The sequence below is a fragment of the Gadus morhua genome, chromosome 18 (assembly GCF_902167405.1).
Source record: "Gadus morhua chromosome 18, gadMor3.0, whole genome shotgun sequence".
In the NCBI taxonomy this organism is placed as follows: domain Eukaryota; kingdom Metazoa; phylum Chordata; class Actinopteri; order Gadiformes; family Gadidae; genus Gadus; species Gadus morhua.
In genome coordinates this window covers 21,328,776-21,350,991 of record NC_044065.1, presented here as the reverse complement: position 1 = coordinate 21,350,991, position 22,216 = coordinate 21,328,776, and the positions used below count along the sequence as shown (strand labels likewise).

The 22,216-nt window shown below is 42.0% G+C and overlaps 1 protein-coding gene across 4 annotated transcripts in view; it reads left to right on the top strand.

The window, feature by feature from the left end:
• ryr2a (ryanodine receptor 2a (cardiac)) overlaps positions 1–22,216 on the top strand; it is a 168,591-nt gene that overhangs the window by 15,938 nt on the left and 130,437 nt on the right. For 2 of the 4 annotated variants that reach the window (XM_030340487.1, XM_030340486.1), the window contains exons 2-11: positions 4,132–4,251; positions 6,484–6,588; positions 9,991–10,011; positions 17,200–17,214; positions 17,790–17,864; positions 18,195–18,273; positions 18,616–18,728; positions 19,574–19,673; positions 19,949–20,045; positions 21,966–22,040. In XM_030340487.1, the coding sequence (XP_030196347.1) occupies positions 4,132–4,251; positions 6,484–6,588; positions 9,991–10,011; positions 17,200–17,214; positions 17,790–17,864; positions 18,195–18,273; positions 18,616–18,728; positions 19,574–19,673; positions 19,949–20,045; positions 21,966–22,040 (800 nt within the window). The remainder of the gene's footprint in view (positions 1–4,131; positions 4,252–6,483; positions 6,589–9,990; positions 10,012–17,199; positions 17,215–17,789; positions 17,865–18,194; positions 18,274–18,615; positions 18,729–19,573; positions 19,674–19,948; positions 20,046–21,965; positions 22,041–22,216) is intronic. The other 2 variants (XM_030340489.1, XM_030340488.1) reach the window with 1 other exon arrangement.

Here is a 22,216-nt window from a genome sequence, read left to right as displayed (position 1 = left end):
CTTGTGATCTGTCTGTAGGACCAGAAGACTCACCATTCACATACGCAAATCAACTGGAAAGCATCTCAAATAGGGTGCAGCTGGTGAACTCATTTAGATATCCTAGGTTAACATACATAGAAATACAGATGGATGATTCCTATTGGCAACAGCCAATGGGAAAAACCGAACAGCCCGATCCTCGTAACGGATGACTCAGATGTCTGGATTAATACGTTGAAGATCAGACTTAAAGGGATGATTTTATTCCTTATAATTTTAAATGGCTTAGCTACCAGAACAACAAGTCCATTTATCCTTTTGTCTTTATCAGGGTTAGACAAAAGGACAAAAAGCTCATTCATTTTTTTTTTTTCATTTCTTTTCTTTACAGAGATTTTTGAAGAACAGACCTGACATCTTCGCTTATCAAACAATATAACTAAATGTATGATCGAACAATATAAACGATGATGAAACGAACATAGCCTATTCTTAGAAACCCAAAATTTTAGGGCTGGGCAACGATTAAAAGTTAGAATTTATTGACTCATTCAGTGTGGGTTGAATATGAAACTTACGGATAACCACAGATTTAGGAATTGTAAACAGGCAGCTAATTAGCATAATTGTAAACCAACAGTTACTACAAGTGTATCTAAATTCAAATAAGTAGCTCCACAGATTTGGGATTTGTAAACAGGCTGTCACTTACTGCAATTGTAATCAGGCAGTCACTTACTGCAAGTGTAATTTAATGTAAAGTAAGTGAAACTAAAAACAAAAGATATTTCTGATATGAATGTGGACATTCTGTGGGCCAAACCTTTCAAAATCAGAGTAAAAAAAAAAGATTTGTATTAATCGTGTTAAAATAAGATTGCGTTAACGCGTGATGAACGCGTCAATTTGCCCAGCCCTACAAAATATGCATGACCACATTATTTTTTGCATTCATTCATTTGCATTAATATTTGAGAGAAGAAGTGAGGAACACACCTCAACATGCCAACTCGCATAGACTAATGGGCCCTATTTTAACGGTCTGAAACGCAAGTGGGAAGCGCAAAGCGCAAGTAGCTTTGTGGGCGGTTCTACGGCGCTATCGCTATTTTACAGGCGGATAAATGACGCTTGCGTCGCGGCGCAAGTGTCAAAAGGGTTGGTCTGAAGCAGCCTAGTTACCCGTAGGTGTGGTTTGGGCGTAACGTCCAACAAACCAATGAGAGTGCCAGCTCCCATCCCCTTTAAGAGCCATGAGCGCATTTGAATCGGACGAGTTGATATTCTGACAGCGCGTCTGCAGTCTCCGATGAGACAGATGCACATGAATTTCAAACTGCAAATGGCTCAGTTTATTGCCAAATAATATGGCCTAATTCACACATGGAATAAGGGGTTTTCTTCCACAACTTCAGAAATAGAGTCCTCAAATAAATTTCGGCAAAGAAAACGTATATGATATAACATATGATATGCGATAACTGTGGTTCTATTTAATGATATACGCAATACATTATAAACATTGTTTCTTATCAGTATTGTATGCTATCCTAATATGCATGTGTCCCCGCGGTAATAGACATTGCCATTGATTGTATTATGCGTTACGTGTTTAGTTTGCGTGCGTTTAAACAGAGCACACACGCGCGCCCGCATTCATTCATTCTTTTTAACACTCACTCGCGCTAAAACAATTTTTTTTTAGCGCAATTTTTTTTCAAAATCGTATTTGATCGATTTTTTTTCACGATCAAATGCTCATCAATCCTAAAAGTTATGGGCATGTAGGCCTACATGATGTCTCTGTCAAGAAAATATGTGTTTGCTGTACGGTGTTTGCAGATGCATTGATTTAAAAGTACAACTTATTACCGCTGCATCAGCTGTTCTTTCCCAAATAATATACCAAGAATGTGCGGCTAGGTAGATGGGAGAAGCAAAGTGTATGCGCGAGGGGCACAAGCAATCCGTATGCATCGCATGCTTAAAATAGCATCTGAACAACGCGCCACTGACTTTAAACCAGGTATTTCCTGGTCAGTAGCGCAATGGTATTCAGAAACGGCAAAATACCGTTTGCGCCAGAACACGCCTTCTCCTTCCGCCGAACCGCCCCTTGGGGCGCATGATCAATCCCTAATTTACCGGCGAGTGGCGGTGGTGGGAAAAGAACGCTCTGCGCCAGTTGTAAACTAGCAACGACCCATGCGCCAGTGACTAAGTCACTTGCGCCGGATGCAAGATAGGGCCCTATGAGTTCAAGCCAGAATGCCGAGATTTCAGAATAAAATGTGTATACAGGCGTGTTCCCAGTCTAGTGTGGACCACCACACTATTTTGCCAATGCAAAACGAATTGTCGACACTGCTCGAATTGTCAAGACCAGTTGAGCAGTGTGTACTGCCCAGGTCGGCCCGACCTTAAAGGAGCATTTCACCGGAGGCATAAATATGTATTGAAATTGGGTCCTACATGTAGTCGAATAATAAAACAAAATTCTAATTTGGTGCCGTCTTGACCGAGAAAAGGCAGAAAGTGACTTTTTGGCGCTTGTGGAATGAAGACAACAACTCCCACCATGCACCACGATGCCCAGCTTCACTGGCCACTCCCGCTTATCTAGAGCTCCGCCTATCGGACACCTCGCTGTTCCATCTACCAAGCTGATACCGCAAGACTGCTTGAAAATCATTTCACACAACATTTCTAGTGGAGTATTAGTTGGTGAACTCAGTGAATTAGTCCTCGTTTGTATTTCTTTCGAAATGGTGAACTTTTGCATGGTGCCATCTTCTATGTCAGATCCAGTACCTTCCGCCATTGTACTTCAGTTTTATCAACAGCCTCTGTTAGCTTAGCTTCAGACGCTGTGGATGTTAGTTTCTGCTGGTGAAGTCCCACCCACTGGCACTGCTCTAATAGGTCAGTAGCGTCAGTGGTTCCCACCCCCTATAGAGGGGTGGGACTAGTGCTTGTAGTCTTACGAGAATCCTCCCCTCTTACACTTCCTATTTACTTCTACGCAAAAATCGTCATATTGCGTCATCTTAAACAGGAAGTGTTGGAGATCGAAATAGATCTCTCCAGTCTCTCCAGAAAATAAGGGAATGATGCTCGACCATTCAAAAATATGAGTGGGTTTCTAACGATACAAAGCTTAATGGAAATGGGTGAAGTTTCCCTTTAAGAGTCTACTAGTGCACAGAAGCCTTAAGCAGGCCAGTTAAGCCCACTAGTAATATCCTGAGGGTGGGTGATAATATATATAACATTGGAAGCACAGTGGGTACATTTTGTATCAGTGAGTTGCAGCACTGAACAAAGATTAAAATAATACTATAAATAGAAGTAGTTAAAACTATAAAATCAATATTATCAATTGAAATCCAGGCAACACTTCTTAATGTGACAATTTAGGAAGAGCAAACTGTTCTCTTAAGGCTAACAATAAAAATCACAAGGAAATTTGTAATTTTGTTTTTCAAGAATCCAACACTTTCCATAAAAATGTTCTAAAAGATGTCTGATATTTTTCGGTAAACAGCAGTTATTTGAATTTAGCAAAAAGTCAAATTTTATGAAATAACAATGGCTAGGATTTAATTTAAAGATACTTTTGTAACTGCCCCTTCAACTTCAGTTGATTTTCACTCATAGACGATTCATGTGAATGCTTATTTTTTTCCGGGGTGCAGGAAGTGCAGTGTGCATGTCAGGTGCAGCGTTCTGTGTTCTTGAGTGTGGTTTTTATTTTGTGAGAAAAGCAAATTCGCTTAAATGCAATTCCACCTCGTATTAGTAGGTTGTTGTGAAAGGGATTAAAAATAGAAGGCTAGCCTTAACTCCCACAGTCCCACTTGAGCCCTTGAATGTCACATTTAATGAGCGTGATTGTGAGAGGATAGGGACGTTCCTGAGAGCCTTTGAGTAGAAACGCCAACACCCAGTGTGGACCAAAGATGAGATGCAGATAAAGAAGTCAATGTTTTTTCAAATGTATCTGGCAACAGTTTTTGTTCAAAGCTTGGCTGCCCGTCTCCCGCTGGTTCCAGAATTACATCGAAGCAAAACCGGAAGTAAGCTGGCAAGATGAAGGTTGGCATCGCAGGGCTTCATTCAGTTGACCTTTTCTTTCATCTTCTGTCCCAGGACGACGAGGTGGTGCTGCAGTGCTCTGCCACTCTCCATAAAGAGCAGCAGAAGCTTTGTCTGGCTGCTGAAGGCTTTGGAAACAGACTGTGCTTCCTAGAGTCCACGTCCAACTCCAAGGTAAAGGTTCCCTTATACAACATGAGAACTCTAAATACTTGAAATGTTTGAAAGAAAGTTTTTTTACAGATTAATACTGTGTCAAACCTTGACCAATGCAAAATGTTGTCAAAATCCGGTGAAGTGGATGTGTATTATCTTTGGATATTCAGAACTGTTACCGAGGTGCAAGCCTAATTGACTTCACAGAGGGACTTTGCCGTAATGTGAAATGGATGATCTAATCTACATCTATCAACTGCCGCAATTCCTCAAATATGAACCCCACATACACATATTATGCATCAAATTCTTCAGCAGGGTATGTTGATTGTTTCATCAATTATTTAAGCAATGTCCCACTTTGTAAGATGGTTAATAGATTTCACACTGACAGGCAGGTCTTCTTGAGTATGTCCTGGAGTGCCTGTGGGTTCAGTAATGAAGAAGGGCTGCTATGGAGTGGTGTCACACCACCAGACCAACCTTTTCATTGCAGTGAATGCTATGTCACAGTATGAATATGACTGAGACAGCCCCATTACTAGTCTTCCACAAAGATAACATTGTCATCCAGTCCAGACGGTGATGAATCAACCGATTTTGTGCTGTTACTAAATTGCTGAAAGAGTTTAAATCATACTGATTTGAAGAAGTTGGAGAGAAAATACAATATAAATCCTTGATCTGGGTAACTAGGGGTGCTATGCTGTAACACTTTTTGACCCCCCCCCCCCCCCCTTCAGAAAATGAAACATGTCTTATGAGCCTCATGACTGTACAGTATGTATACTACAGTGTGTGTGTGTGGAGTCTTATTTCATGACTGTACAGTATGTATACTACAGTGTGTGTGGAGTCTGATCTCATGACTGTACAGTATGTCTACTACAGTGTGTGAAGAGTCTGATCTCATAACTGTACAGTGTGTATACTACAGTGTTTGTGGAGTCTGATCTCATGACTGTTCAGTATGTATACTACAGTGTGTGAAGAGTCTGATCTCATAACTGTACAGTGTGTACAATCAGAGGCGGACAGAGTACACAGCTTCCTTACTTGAGTAAAAGTACAGATACCCCTTGCTAAATTTTACTCAAGTACAAGTAAAAGTACTACAGTCAGATGTCTACTTGAGTAAAAGTACTGAAGTACTTGTTTTTAAAAGTACTTGAGTATCAAGAGTACAAGAGTATGTTTTCTAAATATTGCATTACTACTGCCACAGTGCTTACATTTATGCATAGAAACGTCCTACATGGAGTTATGAAAAATGTTAACACCTTGGAGAATGTAAAAGGAATTGAAAGTAAAATCAAGTAATTTTCATCTTTTTACCATGGCAATAGCACAATAGTATACAGTATAACAGTATACTCAAGAACATAAAAACAATTGCTCAGCTTACATAAATATGCAATATCAGAAAAGAAAATTCAGCTAACAATTCTATGTATGTGTGAGTTTCTCCGTTTTTTTATCAATCAAATCAACAATCGTCTCTCATCTAATTCTGACCATGGAGTTGGCTTTGGCGGAAAGCGAAGGTGATTGCTGATAGGCTGAAGGCTGTCCTAATCAGTTTGAGAGGGAATCACGTTTGAGAGGGAAACAACAAAGTGAGGGTTTCCGTGATTTTTCTTTTCTCCTTTTATTTTTCAGAAGGAGTAACGGGTACTCACGGTTATGGATAGAAATGTAACGGAGTAAAGAGTACAATATTTGCCTCTCAAATGTACTTGAGTAAAGTCATGAGTACTCCCAAAAAATGTTACTCGAGTAAAGTACAAATCCCTCAAAATTGTACTTAAGTACTGTACTCAAGTAAATGTACTCCGTTACTGTCCGGCTCTGTGTACAATACAGTGTGTGTAGAGTCTGATCTCATGACTCCACAGTATGTATACTACAGTGTGTGTAGTGTTATCTCATGAATGTACAGAATGGATACTACAGTGTATGTAAAGCCTTGAATGCTGCGGCCTGAAGCCTTGCCTTATGGTACATGGTGTGGTTCTTCTTTGTGATACATGGTGTGGTTCTTCTTTGTGACACATGGTGTGGTTCTTCTTTGTGATACATGGTGTGGTTCTTCTTTGTGATACATGGTGTGGTTCCTCTTTGTTATACATGGTGTGGTTCCTCTTTGTGATACATGGTGTGGTTCTTCTTTGTGATACATAGTGTGGTTCCTCTTTGTGATACATGGTGTGGTTCCTCTTTGTGATACATGGTGTGGTGTTCTGTGTTCAGAATGTGCCTCCAGACCTGTCCATCTGCGCCTTTGTTCTGGAGCAGTCTCTGTCGGTCCGGGCGCTGCAGGAGATGCTGGCCAACACCGAGGAGAAGGCTGAAGGGGTGAGTCGCTCGCTGCAGTCATGAAGGTTTCATGCTTACCCACACACTACCCAAACCCATTACAAGTGGATTCAAACGACACCTACACAGGAACAACCCACACAGCAATGGTATGAGCAAGCAATGGGGATATTTTCTCTTTTATCAAACCAAGTCATTAGGAATGAATTCCTAGTTAAAATGGTAGCATGGCAAGGGGCAGAAGCTGTTCAAGGGAAATGAGACTGAAGTATGAAATGGTTAGGAATACAAGACAACTGTAGAGGTAGAGATCAGTAAAACATAGAAAAACGGACCAAACACAGCCAATGCACCTGCTAACTGTTTCATGGTCCCAGGTGTCGACTCACACTCACCATACGATTAGCATGCAACATGTGAACACGCCTGCATGGAGCACACCATGGCCTCACGCAGCAGACAGAGGGGATGGGCCAAGTAGGGCAGGCGCTGCATAACTTCTCTGCAGAAGTGCTTGAGCAGATATAAGAGAACCTCATACGACAAGGATTGCCCACGTACATACAGATCATAGCATAGCATAGCAGTATTGTGTCCAATACGCTCCATGAAATAGTGAGACATTTAATCTTCATGTGTTATACAAATGTCCATTACACTGGGCCAGCAAAACAGTGCTCAATGCTTTTATTGTCTATTTTACAGATCCAGAGTTTAGTTAATCACCCAAAAGCTTTCATATGGCATGCACACACTATTTATATACTAAAGCTGTCAATCGTCCTCTATGATCTCTTTCGAATTTCATTCCTTATTATTCTTAAGATTCAAAACATATTAGAATTAAAATGTGGATTATTATTCATATTTGCTATGTACCATAGTAAATATGTCACCATGTGCAAATGCTTGTGGTTATTAAAAAACAGCGTTACCCTTGTTAATGGAGAACAGGGACTCTACACACAGACCTCTTAATGTACACATAGCGGTAAACTGAATATAGGTTGCTTTTGATAACATGCCTGTGCAGTTGTATCGCAACCACCTCAAAAACAAACATCGCCAAAACATGGACGTATTAAAGAATGCAAACCCACTTATCATAACCCCCCTCATCCGCCAACAGCTGTTTGCTACACTGTTTCATGCTAAGATGGGGCATAAGCTTGTCTTCACTATGCTGTATACTGGAGGCTGAGTATCCCATCTGTGCTTTCACCGGCACCATTGTTATCGGAAAATGCCACATGGAGTTGCTTGGGCCCTGATATGGGCCGACCAGAAATGGAGTTCCTGCGGTGAAACACAAATCATATAAGAAGTTCCCTGTAATCATGAGTCGTAACACACGGGACTGTGTGACAGGGGACAGGGTTTCGAGTGATTATTCATCCTGTGGGGTTTGCCTTCAACCTCTCCCAAATAGAGGGATCCTCCTTCAAGCATTCTTAATTGTTTGGCTATTGAAGGTTTGAGCTCTGGCAGACCATGGTCTTATTGAAATCTCGCCTGCTTTGTTATCCGCTTTCTATCCATTCGAGTCCAATGTGATGGATTCTATCTAATAGAGAGTATACGAACGGTTCCTAACATGCTCCTTGGTGTAATACCCGCCTTTCCTTAACACTGAAGTCATGCACACTGTGGCAGTTGTTTGGAGTCAGTGTCTCACTTCATTGCTACCTTTGGACGGCTAGTCTGTGTTTTGTGCAGTGTCCATCTTCTTTGCAACAGGACCCAGAGCTATGCTGATGTTTGCATCTGGTCTCATTTTCATTCAACAGTTTGCAACTCTATATTAAGACAAATTGTATTTATTTCACTTTGTTTTGTAACATTTGGACATATGTCTCTATTGATATTGTCCAAGTTATTTAAAAATCATGGTTGTTGTGTCATTTTTACAGATGATTCAAATGTGTTTATTGCTCTGTTACTGTTAATGCGGAAAGCAGTATGTTGATTTTGTTGTACATAGATAAAAAATAGGTAGAGATTATAAGATCATTGTTTCGTAAATGTAGCTTTAAGTGTCAATAGCAGATCATTATAAAATGTTTTCAGTAATATGTTAATCCTTTGCCTCACTGTTCTATCAGGTAGTTCCACTGTGGACTATTAAGTCAAACTCAGACATGGGTTAAGATTAATTATTATCTATCTAAATTATCGTTAAGTCTTAATAATGCATGTGTTTAATTTCACAACAAGTCTAATTTGTTTCTATTTTGTTTAAGATTACATTAAATCATTTATGAATATCTTTCAATCATTTATCATTTATATATGGTTAATTATATGTATAATATATCAATTATATATATAATTTATAATATCTCTTCAATTTTCCTTTCTGAATCCTAGAACATTTGTGGATGAATTCAGTATGGTAGATTTAGGCAACGCCTACTTTGAGTTTGTTTTCTTTCTTTGATTTTGCTTTTAAAGTTTAAAAATATTTTAAGATACGATAAGATTTCCTTTTATTTATTGCACGTGGGATATGTGGGAAACATTAAATATTTGTTAAACAGTATAACTTTTTTATGATTCATAATTAGATGTTTATTTTGTCACTTTCCTCGCAGAACTATTATGCTCGTCTTTATTCTCCAATTCTTCTTCCTTCCCCTAATCACACCAAATGTCACGTCAGCGTAGTGTAAGCATTGCATTGTGGATTCAGCTAGATTGCTGTCTTAACAGACATTTCAATTCAAACCGTCTCACTGAGACCCCTCTGAAGCGCGAAGCTCTCATTATTTAATGTGTCACCTCTATTTTCCTAGCCTATTGTAACCATCCAGATATCCACGTTTGCGTTTTTCAATGAATTTCTGTCCTTGACTGGGCAGCAATTGATTTATCCATATGGGAAAGGCCTTAGGCTGTTCAAAATACAGGTGAATTCGAATCAGATCAGATAACAAAAGGACATTCTTCCTCTATTTGCTCCTGCCGAATCTGATCAGTTGTGATTGTGCTGCAGTACGCAAAAGGCGGCACATAGATCAGCAACATTTTAAAGTCCCACTTTGCAAACGGCACAGCCATCCATCAGCTACTAGTGAACGAAATGCGCTGTGAAAAGATCAGTTTGGAGTTGACTGCACATGCCTCTGTATGAACCAGTTTAGATTATAGACCACTCCACAATCAGCGCATTTCTTTTCTGATTGGTTAGGGGATTCCATCTTCCCTGTCAATCAAAGCAATTTGAAAGACACTCAATAGCCAATAGCCGTAAGGAGAGAGGGAGCAAGGAGGAAACCTACAACCTTTTGGTCAAGTAAAAAATTGGTACAATAACATCTTTTCATGACCACTGCCTGCCAACAGTTTTCCCTCTATCTAACTGATAGATGATGTTTCTGTTTCTTTGTTAAACACGAAAGGACACTTACTTTGTTTTTTCTTTCTTCTCTCATTTCCACACAGCATGTAGATGTGGAAAAATGGGTAGGTTTGATCTTTTTTTCCTTACATACCTCTCATTAATCATAACCATTTTTATCATATCATACAATCACATTGTATTGATAATAATATCAATACACTTTTTGCGTTACTCATTTAACCGTGACATCAATCTGATTTGTAAGGTGCCAGCTGATACGAAACACTGTGGCTGCCCTAGTTATTAACCCCTATCATCTCCACAGCCATCATTCCATGTCCATACATACAGCAGCTACTTATGAACACTTCCTATGGGTCTTATCACATTTAAATTGTTTAACTTCAGTGTAAACAGCTTTTAAAAAGAGACTGTCCCATTTTTGGAGACTTTTTGAGGGACATTGACATGATGATCTGAACTTGCCTATGTACGCCAGTACAAACAACATGTTCTGACATTACAACATTTGTTTTTTTTTCCACCAATTTGTAAACAAAATCCATCGAAAATGACTACAGTTATGCCGTTAGGTTATCAAGTATCAAGTTTATTATAGCCATCTCAACAATATAGAAAATTAAGTGATAGGAATGTGTTTTGGTATGCTCCCATGTATCACACAGCAACAATAACAAGACAACATAACAAGACAAAAAAAAAAAAAGGCACATAAATAACAAAGAGTACAACACTTAACACACAAAAAAAAACACACAATGCATGGTTTGCAGAGAATTGCAGCAGTAAAGTACAGTTCAGTAGTGCAAAAAGTGCAAAGTAAGGTAGACCATAAAGTCGTAAAGTGCTTAGTGCATGTTCAAGTGGCGTATAGCTTGTAGATAGGTATCCCTAAAGCGTGATGTTTTACTTGTGACGCTTCTGTACCTCTTCCCTGATGGTCAGAGTGTGAATGAGTGGTGTGCTGGATGAGAGGGGTCAGAGATGAGCTTTCCTGGAAATTCTGGTGTTATAGTGCGAGTCTATGGTAGGCAGACTACAGCCAATGATTTTAGAGGCCCTGCGTACTACCCTCTCAAGCTGTTTGTTTGTCCTGGCTGGTAGCACTACCATACCAGACCAGGATGGAGAAGGTGAGCACGCTTCCGATGGCTGCACGATAAAAATGGGTCATGCCTGCCTGACTAACCCCAAATTTCCTCAGCTGACGGAGGAAGTATAATCTCTGATGGGCTTTGGAAATAATGAGACTGATGTTCGGTGCCCATGATAGGGATTGGTGGATAGTGGTGCCTAAGAAACGGAAGGAGGAGACCCAATCCACAACTTGGCCATTAATGGAGATGGGAAGGTGCTGGCCTGCCTTTTTCCTATAGTCAACTATGAGTTCTTTGGTTGTGGTTGTATTTAGGATAAGGTTATTGTCTTCACGCCACTGCACCAGCTGTTCAACCTCACTCCGGTAGATAGATTCCTCTCCATCAGATATGAGGCGTATGACAGTGGTGTCATCTACAAAATTTTGCATTTTGACAGATGCAGAATTTGATGTACAATTGTTAGTGTAAAGAGAAAATAGTAGAGGTGACGAGACACACCCTTGTGGGGCGCCACTGTTCAGAACCCTTGGTGATGACACATTATTCTGGATTTTAACACACTGTTTTCTACATGACAGGAAGTTTACGGTCCACTGACAAAGTAGAGCATTAACTCCTGCGGCCAGGAGAAAGTTGTACAGTTTGACAGGAATGATGGTATTAAAAGCCGAGCTAAAATCAATGAACAGTACACAGGCATAGGTGGACTTAGTGTTCAGATGTTGCAGAATGAAATGTGTGCGAAGTGAAACTGCATCGTCCACTCCCCTATAAGCCCTGTAGGCAAATTGGTGAGGGTCTAGCGTGATGTGCGTCAAGTACCTACAGACTACCTACAGGTTAGGATCTCTGTGTGAATCTATGTTGGAATGCTGCCTGAATGCTGCCCGTGTTCAGCGTAGTCCAAGCATGTGCTCCATGTCCTACCTTATGTGAGGGAGAAGGAGAGAGGGGCTTGAAGCGCGGAGTGTTTTTTGGGAGAAAAGCGGAATTGGTCTTGGCTTTTTAAATCACATGACATAGCGCAGCGAGGTCCCGTTGTGACACACAGAGCTCATACCTTTCCTAGGATACCACCGTTTCAAGCCCTCCTAGACCATCACAACAACTCAGTCATTAAACATCAAGTTAGTGTATTAGAGTCTAAACATTAAACTAAACACTAAATAAGGCCAGCCAAAGTTTGGAGGCCTGAGAATTATGGGATGGCGGAGGGATGGAAAATTGACTTGCCGTCTCCCTTCACTGGAGACGGGATTTAGAGCGTCCTCAGCTGGGCCAGATAATTGGAGGTTGCAGTGATGGAGCTCATGGACATGGGGGTGACTTACTGTTGTTGGCACCATATCTGACCTCCTTCAATGTTCGGAGAGAACCCCCCTCAGGCTGTCTTGCTCGGCTTTGGATGTGTGTCTTGGGTCGTAGCAGGACATTGTGAAAATGCAAGAGAGGCTGTTAGAATAGACTCTATTAATAAATATAACGGCACTGGGCGGTTCCTTTCAAAGAACCACTCTCCGTTGGACTGGGGGAGAGTGGTTCCGCTGTGGTTTTTCAGTGAGCCTCTGTTGAAGAGCAGGGAATTAGCCCCTGACCCAGAGCTTTATCATTCTGCCCCACAGCAAGGTCCGGGTGCTGGTCTGCGTATGCTTCCCTAACACTGCGGACCGGCTCCAGGCATGCGGGATTTGTGGTTACACGCAGAGTGACCCAGGGGAGCAATAGCACTACAATTACTGCCTTTGCAATCAGACAGGGAATGCATTTGGGTGGGGTTTTCCACATTGGGCAGTCAGATGGTACATGACATAACATTTAGTTATTAGAAGCTTTTGTCCAAATGCATTCAACATCGAGTGCAACAAAATATAGAAACAAGGGATATAAATAAACAGCAAGTGTGATTTTATTAATAATATTTCCCCTTAAAGTGTAATTCCAGAGAAAATTTAACCCATGGACCTTTTCGGCATGAAGACCCATTAAATAAGCCCTCCAGACAATTTTTTCATTGATAATCGAGTATAAAGCTTGCCCGCGAATGCCGGGAGCAATGTAACAGCCCAAATGACTTCCATGTTATTGGCCCTAGTCATGCTACTACAGAAGTTGCCGAAAAAGACCCTGGGTTAATTCTTCACCGGAATTACACTTTAAGGAAGATGAGAAGATTCAGCTGTCCTGACGTCAGTGGCCACTCAAAGCCCTTTACAATTATTGCCAACATTCAAACACACATTCACACACTGTGTCAACCATGCAGGGCAACAGCCAGCTCGTCAGGAGCAGTCAGGGTGAGGTGTTTTGCTCTGGGACAACTTGACACTGCTACTGCAACTGCCCAGTAGTGAATGAAAAGCAGGTTGTTTGGCAGCCATGGAGCATGGTGGACAGGCTGGGGTGTAGGGTTTGACCACGTCCTGGATGTAGGACGAGCTGGGGTGTAGGGTTTGACCACTCCCCAGATGTAGGATGGGCTGGAGCTGTTTGCATTCTTACTCAAGCAGCCATCGGCAGCCATCGCAAGGTGGGGAGATGCAGTCTCATGCAGGCAAACCAGCCAGAGAAGGGAGTTTCAGTAGTCAAGGCGCTAGATGAGAAGAGCCTGGATCAGAACCTGGGTGGCCTTCTGGCTGAGGAACGGACGTATCCTTCTGATGTTGTACAGCATGAATCTGTAGGAGTAGGTGGTCGCAGCGATGTTGAAGCCAAGGACGGCTTGTCATTCAGTTCTAAAACCAGGTTCCTAGCTGTCCTTGTTGCAGGCCCCACATAGTTGTCAATATTTATTGAAAAAGACAGTAGAATGACAGCAGAGGAGAGGGAGGCCGTTCTAGCAGTGTGAAGTATCTATGACAGCTAGGAGGGCCATCAGTTAAGTGGCCTGGCTTGAAGCCGGACTGGTGATGGTTCAGTAAGTTGTTCTGGAGGAGGTATGGAGAGAGCTGGGAAAAGACTGCACACTTCGTTGTTTTGGAGATTAATGGTAGAGGAGGGACGCTTTAAAGGTTTTAGGAAAACAACCGGTATTCAAAGATTTGTTGAGGAGATGGGTGAAGAAAGGAAGGAGACAAGGGGCAACAGACTGAAGAAGGTGAGAGGGAATAGGGTTGAGAGGCCAGGATGTTGGGAGGGGAGTGGTGTATAGAAAGTTAAGAGAAGAAGATGAAGCGCTGACTAGAGGCGAGATGGTGAAGCAGGTGGCTGGGGGAATGAATAGTGTACTATAGTATCTATTTTTTGCTTTTTTCCTAAGCAGTTGACAAAATTCACAGGCGGAGAACTGGGGGGAATAATTAGGGGGCAGAAGATTGAACAAATGTTTTATTAGGATTTGAGGAGGACGAATGAATTAAGATTGAAAGACAGAATTTTAGATGCAGAAAGAGAGGCAGAAAAGAGGAGAGAAGAGATGCCAGGCAAGAGGTGCTTGGATGTGCACCACGCTCATTCCACCCCCCTAGAGTTGTTCTGTCAGCACATACTGACTCAGGCAACCAAGGCGCCGGAGGGGTCGGGCATGCCTGCTGATGGGTGATAGGACAGAGAGAGTCTAGAAACAAGGACAGAGTAGAAAGGAGGGTGAGTGAGAGGGAGTGAGAAGGTGAGGGGAGAGCTGAAGCTGGGAAGAGGGAGACAGGAAGCGACAGTTCTAGGGGATAGGGAATGTTAGTGGAAAAGGGAGGTTTGGGAGTTTGAGAGAGGGGCAGCGAGTACTAGCTCCTGGTAAATATGAGGGCAAGCTGAAAGCTTTGTGAGTTTGGGAGAGGGAGCGAGTGAGAGAGCAAAAGAGGAGGTAGCTAGTAGCTAGTGGTATCTACTGTTTACGGTTCGAGCGAAAGTAGGTAGCTACTGTTTGCTGTGTGTTGCATGTGGTATCAGAGACTACACCTTCTCCCCCCATAATACGCCTTTGTACAACATGGCAGGTACTGGTAGACTGCTCCGCCTACAGGCTTGCCAGCCATTTGCCTGTTAAAAAACAACCTTTGGTCAACCTCAAAATGTATCATGGCTATATATCTATACATTCACATTGGAATAAACCCTTAAGGACCTTAAAGGCATTCAAGTGGTAAATCCAAGGCCCTCTGGATTCTGGAAACATGTTGCCCATGAAATGTACAATTACATTCTGTTCGGTCGTCAGGTGTAACCAGTTGGCCTGACATTTGTCAAGAGAAAACGTAGGTGTAATTCAATTCGATTTAAATGTATATCTATGGTGTTTTGCAGTAGTAATATTTCAAAGACCTTTACAAATAATCCTTTTACTCACCTTAGATTATAGCAAGCAATAAACATTCATTGGACCTCACAAGAGGGCTGAACATTTTTATCTTCCACTTGATGTTCGTTGAAAAAAGTAATAGGTTGGTAAAGTATTAGGCTGGAAGCAAATCTTTGTTCAGTCAGAGTCTATGTCAGCAGACTCATTTGTAAATGTGCATTATACATACCAGTGCAAATAAATCATGATCTTGCAGATACGTTTGGTTCCCAGGCTAAATTCCTAGGGTAATGCATGCCAATCTGGCAACCTACTAGGACGCAGAAGTCAATCAGAGGCAATGCTGGTCACTTTTTTATGCTCTTTCGAGCCCTTTAGAGGCATAGGGATATTTAGCCATTTCAGAGCCCCACTCTCAATTGCTGTTAATTTGGGTGGCTTGCTATTGATTGCAACAAAATATCAAATATCAGTACAGGTTATAAAGTTTAAGCAGCTTGCCAAATTTTTGGTCAATACTGAAAATAAATCTTTTAAGAAAAACTGAGGTCAAGTCAGTCATTGTGTGTGTATCCTTAGTGCGACATGTGTCAAATCGCAAACATTTAACGTGGTCGTGTGTTATTGAGTGCCAAAGATGTGCAAACTATATATATAGATGCTTCTAATGTGTCAGAGTCTATAAAGCTTTAATCTTCCTATTGAACGGCTGAGGGATAGGGCTAGTACAGCGTCTGGCTGCTGCTCTGGTATTCAGCAGCGATCGGTCTGTTCCTTCCTAATTGCATGGCTCCTCTGAAAGTGGCCTCAAATGGACAGGGTTAAAAGGGTTGCTAGTTGCATGTGAAGGACCAAGGGCTACTGGACTGCTGGATAGGAGAAATGGGATCGAACATAGACTATAGGAGAGTCATTTGTTGTCTCTGTGACTGACGCTGCGGGACAGCGACCCAGTACAGCCCACAGACAGCCCTGATGGATAAGATGGCCCAACGGAATCACCAAAGACCTTCCTCTTTAAGTAATGAGCGGTTCTAGGCTGAGGTAGACTGGGGAAGTTAAACTCCCACATAGTTAAGGCCAACACGTTCACTCTCCTGGGCGAGGCGGGGAGTGACGTAGTCTAGGATAGAGTGGATGTCGTTGAACAAACGAGGTTAGAGCGTTCCAATGTTAGAGGAAGCCTATAAGCCCTGGGGGAGAAAAGGAGTGATAGGAACCTGGATCCCCTGTGTATGGCTAAAGCTCCATGTCTCTGATAGGTGTTAGTGTCAGCTCCAGAGCTAGGTTGTGTGTAAATGTGCTCCTCCAAACCTTGTGCTCAGCCCGGCTGAGTGTGGGTCTTGGAGCGTACCAAGCGGAAACCTGGAGCGTACCAAGAGGTAACCGTGACCTGACTCAGTGGTTTGCGTTGGTTGGATGCAGAAAGACCGGACAACGTTCTAATTCATTCTCGTAATAAAACCCAATATTATTTTCCTTCGCTCAGTTAGAATCTGAATGTGCCAAATATGGATTGTTTCTGCTTCTGGTTGCAAAACATCCCTAGTAATGGTTACGCCCGCCGCCCATAATGTGGAGTCCAAGGCTTGATAACGCTTGGGATGTCTGGTGCATTGAGCTGCCAGGGGTCCAGACAGGACCCCCTGCATTTAAATTTAGTGAATATGAATTAATGAGTTCATTGTAGTTATAATGAACGTGTAGAATGAAATGTGTTGTTGGAACAAAATGTAAACATGGATGTACAGTATGTCACATTGTTGCAATTCCACAATTTCAGTGCTGAACTGACGTTTGATATACCTGCATGCTTATCCATATGCTTACCTAATAGTTTATTATGTATGGAAATGTAAAATGCTTGTGTGCTAGACCCATTACAGATTTTATACAGATAATGATCCATTCCATAGTGGATTTTAACATTCTGTCTCTTGTTTTATGCGCTCTGGAAGAAATTCATGATGAAGGTAAGATAAGTTCTGAATTGTACATTTTAATACGTATCATTCCAGTTTCCCTCTGTTTTATCTAGCAAACAGTTAAGTAATATCCAACTACACTATTTAACCTGGTTGGAAGGGTTTCTGTGTTGATTACTGCATTACACAATTGTACCATTTCAACAAACGTGTTGTAGCATATGAATTTGACAGCATATTTATTTGTTGATTCGAGCACAGCTTTTTGTGTTTCATATAAATCGAGAGGTTTTAGCTTGAAAAAATATACTTGTGCATTAGTATTATAAAAAAGAGTATTAGTGCACCACAATATTTAATTGCAAAGGCGTAATGTGGCTGATATTTCAACTGAAGTGTTAAATTACAAACATTCAATTATCTATCTCTATTTGGTCAATAAGTAGACTTCTATCCTAAGTGACTTCAATTGGTCTAATTGGTCCTGGAGGAGCAGGGAGTGTTTGAGCATCCCAATCCATTCAAAGGCCATCAAAATATGATCTTCAAATCTGTGGTAAAATGAGTTCCCCTCATACTGGTTCTGCTCTCGACCCTACTCTGCATTGCTCTTGTGTTTCCAGACAGCCCAGGGAAGCGGACATCGCACTTTACTTTACGGACATGCTGTTCTCTTACGACACTCCTACAGTGGGATGGTCAGTAGTGGAAGATACTATCACTCCAATACTAACGAAAGGATCTTTCATTTTATATGAATCTTTTATGCATGAACGCTCATTTAACTTACAATTATCCATAACTAATTATAAACAGTGATCTTCTTTAACTGAAAACCCTACAGAAGTATGTTTTTGAGTTGAATAGATCCTCACCTTCGTCTAATAATGATCCTAATATCTTCATTATTTAAAGATTAGTTGTTTGCATAACCCTAACCCAACCCTAACACACGACCCTAATCCTAACCCTAACCCTTAAACACGGCCCTAACCCTAACACATGGCCCTATCATTTCCTTTCTGCAGTACTTGTGCTGTCTGTCCACCTCCCGCTCGTCAACAGATAAACTGGCCTTTGATGTGGGACTGCAAGAAGACACTACAGGTAGAATATAATAGTCTCTCTCTCTCTCTCTCTCTCTCTGTCTGTCTGTCTGTCTGTCTGTCTGTCTGTCTGTCTGTCTGTCTGTCTGTCTGTCTGTCTGTCTGTCTGTCTGTCTGTCTGTCTGTCTGTCTGTCTGTCTGTCTGTCTGTCTGTCTGTCTGTCTCTCTCTCTCTCTCCAGTGCAACATCGGACAGTGTACTCAATAAATACAAATTACAATAACAAGCAGTTTGTTATCGAGTTTCCATAGAACAAAGTATAATATTCAAAGGGCTTCAAGTGCTCCATGTCTTTTTGTGTGTATGACCAAATGTGTGTGTGGCAAAATGTGTGTGTGGCTAGGCGAGGCTTGCTGGTGGACCATCCACCCAGCCTCCAAACAGCGGTCGGAGGGAGAGAAGGTCAGAGTTGGTGATGACCTCATCCTAGTCAGCGTCTCCTCAGAACGATACCTGGTATGTGCATTACTGTTATACGCTATGCGAGAGAGAGTGGGCGAGAGAGAAAGAGCGAGTGAGAAGGATCCAACCACCTTTTGGTTCATGTTGGGTCATGTTTATTTGTTGTGATACAGTATGATGACCAAAGCTAATATTGGCATGCTTCTGAGAAAAGGACATTTAAGTGTACTGAAAATATATGAAGCTGAAGAATATATATACGGTTTCTTTGCATTAATGTTAAATAGACTGGAAGATGTGGGTATGTACATTAATATGTTTCAAAGAGTTTGTTGGATTATAACGATTTGCTGTTTAGAAAGTATAGTCCTACATCCTAGTTTTAGGATAATCCACACAGAGAATAACGTAATAAAAAGGAAACATTTATTTACAGAAAGACTAGGGATTGGCCAGAGGAACAAGCTCAGTTCCTCCTGAGCCCAACATCCCAAGCAAAACTAAACTAAACTAAAAAATAATTAAATACGAAGCAACTAACCCAAATACAAAAATTAAACCCTGCACTGATTCAACCTTAATCTAGGTTTGCTTCAATACATTCAGCAGGGCTCATTAATATCAACCAATCAACTCGATGGAAGGCAGGCTTTTAGCTTATTCATCGGTTTGTGTAGAGTTTGATAATGAGACACAATCTATAATAATAACTAGTATTTTTTCAAACCGGTGATTTGTATTCGCATTGTTTTTTATTAACATTGACACAATCAAGAATCAATCTAGAAAGAACAATCATTAACCACTTTATTTTAATGCCAATATACACATACACGCCTGTGTGTGTTTGTGTGTGTATCTCTAATGTGTTGAGTGTTTCTCCCTTTCTCCCATCACAGCACTTGTCCCATGGTTATGAACACCTCCACGTGGACGCAGCCTTCCAGCAGACCCTCTGGAGTGTGGTCCCCATCTGCTCAGGCAGTGAGGTGGCCCAAGGTAGCCGGCCGTTGATGTTCTCTGGTAGCTCTCCCTGTCCCTATGGTCCTGGTCCTGGTGGTCCTGGTCCTGGTCCTGGACCTGGACCTGGTCCTGATGGTCCTGGTCCTGGTCCTGGTCCTGGTGGTCCTGGTCCTGGTGGTCCTGGTCCTGGTCCTGATGGTCCTGGTGCTGGTGGTCCTGATGGTCCTGATGGTCCTGGTCCTGGACCTGGTCCTGGTCCTGGTCCTGGTCCGGGGGGTCCTGGTCCTGATGCTGTGCTCCCCCTGCTGCAGGCTACCTGATCGGGGGAGACGTGCTGCGGCTGCTCCATGGACACATGGACGAGTGCTTGACCGTGGCCTCCGGGGACCACGGGGAGGAGCAGAGGAGGTCAGTCCCACGGGTCCGAGGGCCGGCCACAGCACACAGGACCGTCAATGACCTGTGTGCTGCTACTACAAGTAAAGGGAATAGCAATCATTAATAAACATTGACTTTATTCAAAGATTAATTAATAGATTAAGATGAAAAACAGACTCTAATTAATTTGCATATACAGATGGGCCAGGAGACCGAAGGTGAGGACAGAAGTATAGTTCGGGGAGAAGTGTCAAAATGTATTTTTAAACTGGCTTTGACGATGGCAAGGCTGGTGGCATTAAAAATATGTTGGGGAGAGAGAATCCTGGTTCTGGAGATCAGAAGCAGCTGGAGGCATTATCCGATGGTTGTTGGGATCCCTTGGCCAATGTTCATGTTTTAGGAGAAAACTCATCACAAACAAAGTGGTTTATCTGACTGACTGACATATACATATACTACTGCTAGATATACATAAATGTTTTGTGCTAACTATATTTCGATGTTTTCATTATGATACGGCCCGAAGTGCTCATAAAGAACATTAGTTTATGAATGTTGTCATCTCAGGTTATCCCACGGAGCTCGCGCTCCAGTGCTCTGAACTAGTGAGCTCAAGCAGTTCGCTGCAGTTCACAAGAGCGGGAGTTATTTCATCTGAATGTTTTTATTTGAACGCAAGGCCAGGGCCATATGTTGATACAGAATACATCCCAGACCAGGCATGACTCCTTATGAACCCCGCAGCCTAGTGCTGAGTGGTCCGGTAATTGAAAGTTTGTCTCAACGCTACGAGGTCAGACTGATATTCAGCGAGAAACTGAAATGTGAACTTGTGAGATCAGCATGGTCTCTCGAGGCCTCAAAGGCCATTAATAATAATAAAAGAAAATGTCACTGCCATCTGTTTTTAGGCATTACCAAAGTCACATTACTGGGAAACGTGTTCCAGTCTTGTAGTTTGTCCGTAGCTCTATGTAGGTCACGGTTCTACAGGTTTGTTCTTGTTTTACAATAGCAAAGTGGGCCAGGCTGATTGGCTCCAGGAGACAGAATGAGCGCTCACTCTCCGCGGCAAGATAGGGAGAACTCCCAAAGGATGGAGAGAACTTATAATAATTACTCTTTCCTGTTGTCTCAGAGGGAAACAGCAGTGTGGTTAAGAAGAAGTGCGTTATTAAAATACTAATTGTGCTAGATATAACAGTCAAATGCTTCTATATCTGATCATTGACATTATTGGCAAAATGTGTTTTTTTTTAACATTCCATAACTGTTTCATGCTCAAACTCAACTAATTACAAAACAATGTTTGTCATCAAAAGTTAAGCTTGACAGGTGTTCGGGAACCGATACGGTTATCCATGGGTAGCCTCAATAGTAATGTAAGGTGTCTGTGAAGTCCAGCACCGCTTCCTTCTGCTGTACCTTCAGCACTTTGTTCTCACCCCTTAAGCACCTTCCTCTGCTGCACACCTCTCTGAGGCCTGCTGTGTGCCTGAGGGAACTTCACTAAAAGTTTCAGCTCGTCTGCATTCAGACTTTAAGATAGGAATCTAAAGTGTGTTTGTGAGATGACACATTGGTTCACACAAGAGCATTTCGAGGGTGTGTATGTGCAACAATGCATAAATTACCCAAATCTGCAAAGTCTGCATTTTACTAACACTTGCCAAACTCATCTTAAACAATCCTTAATAACTAACGAAATATCAAGGTCAACAAGAACCTTGGAAGTTAAATAATATAACGATAAACTAGCCACTAAGTCTCTAACCAAACAAAGAAAAGCATTTGTGTATCAGCTTTGTATCAGGAGAAGACGTTAGAGGAACTGCATGAGACAGGGGGCCATGGGCATGGTGACGCTTAGACAGAACGCACAGTCCAGCTCCTCAGGAAATGGGGAAAGCTTTTATCTTAAGTGCCCCTGTTCCTTTGTCTCTGCAGAACGGTGAACTACGAGGGCGGAGCGGTGTCCATCCACGCCCGGTCCCTGTGGAGGCTGGAAATGCTCCGGGTGGTGTGAGTAATTTCATCCCAGCACATCTTTACACGTGGGCTGTGTCACGAGCAGGCCTCCTTTAACCTCAAAACCTAGTTAGGAACATTCCTTATTACGTACCTCCTTTATGAAAGTGCTGCATGAAGTGGCCTTTATGAAGTGGCCTTCATAGAGTGGCCTGAGCAGGCAGCATCAC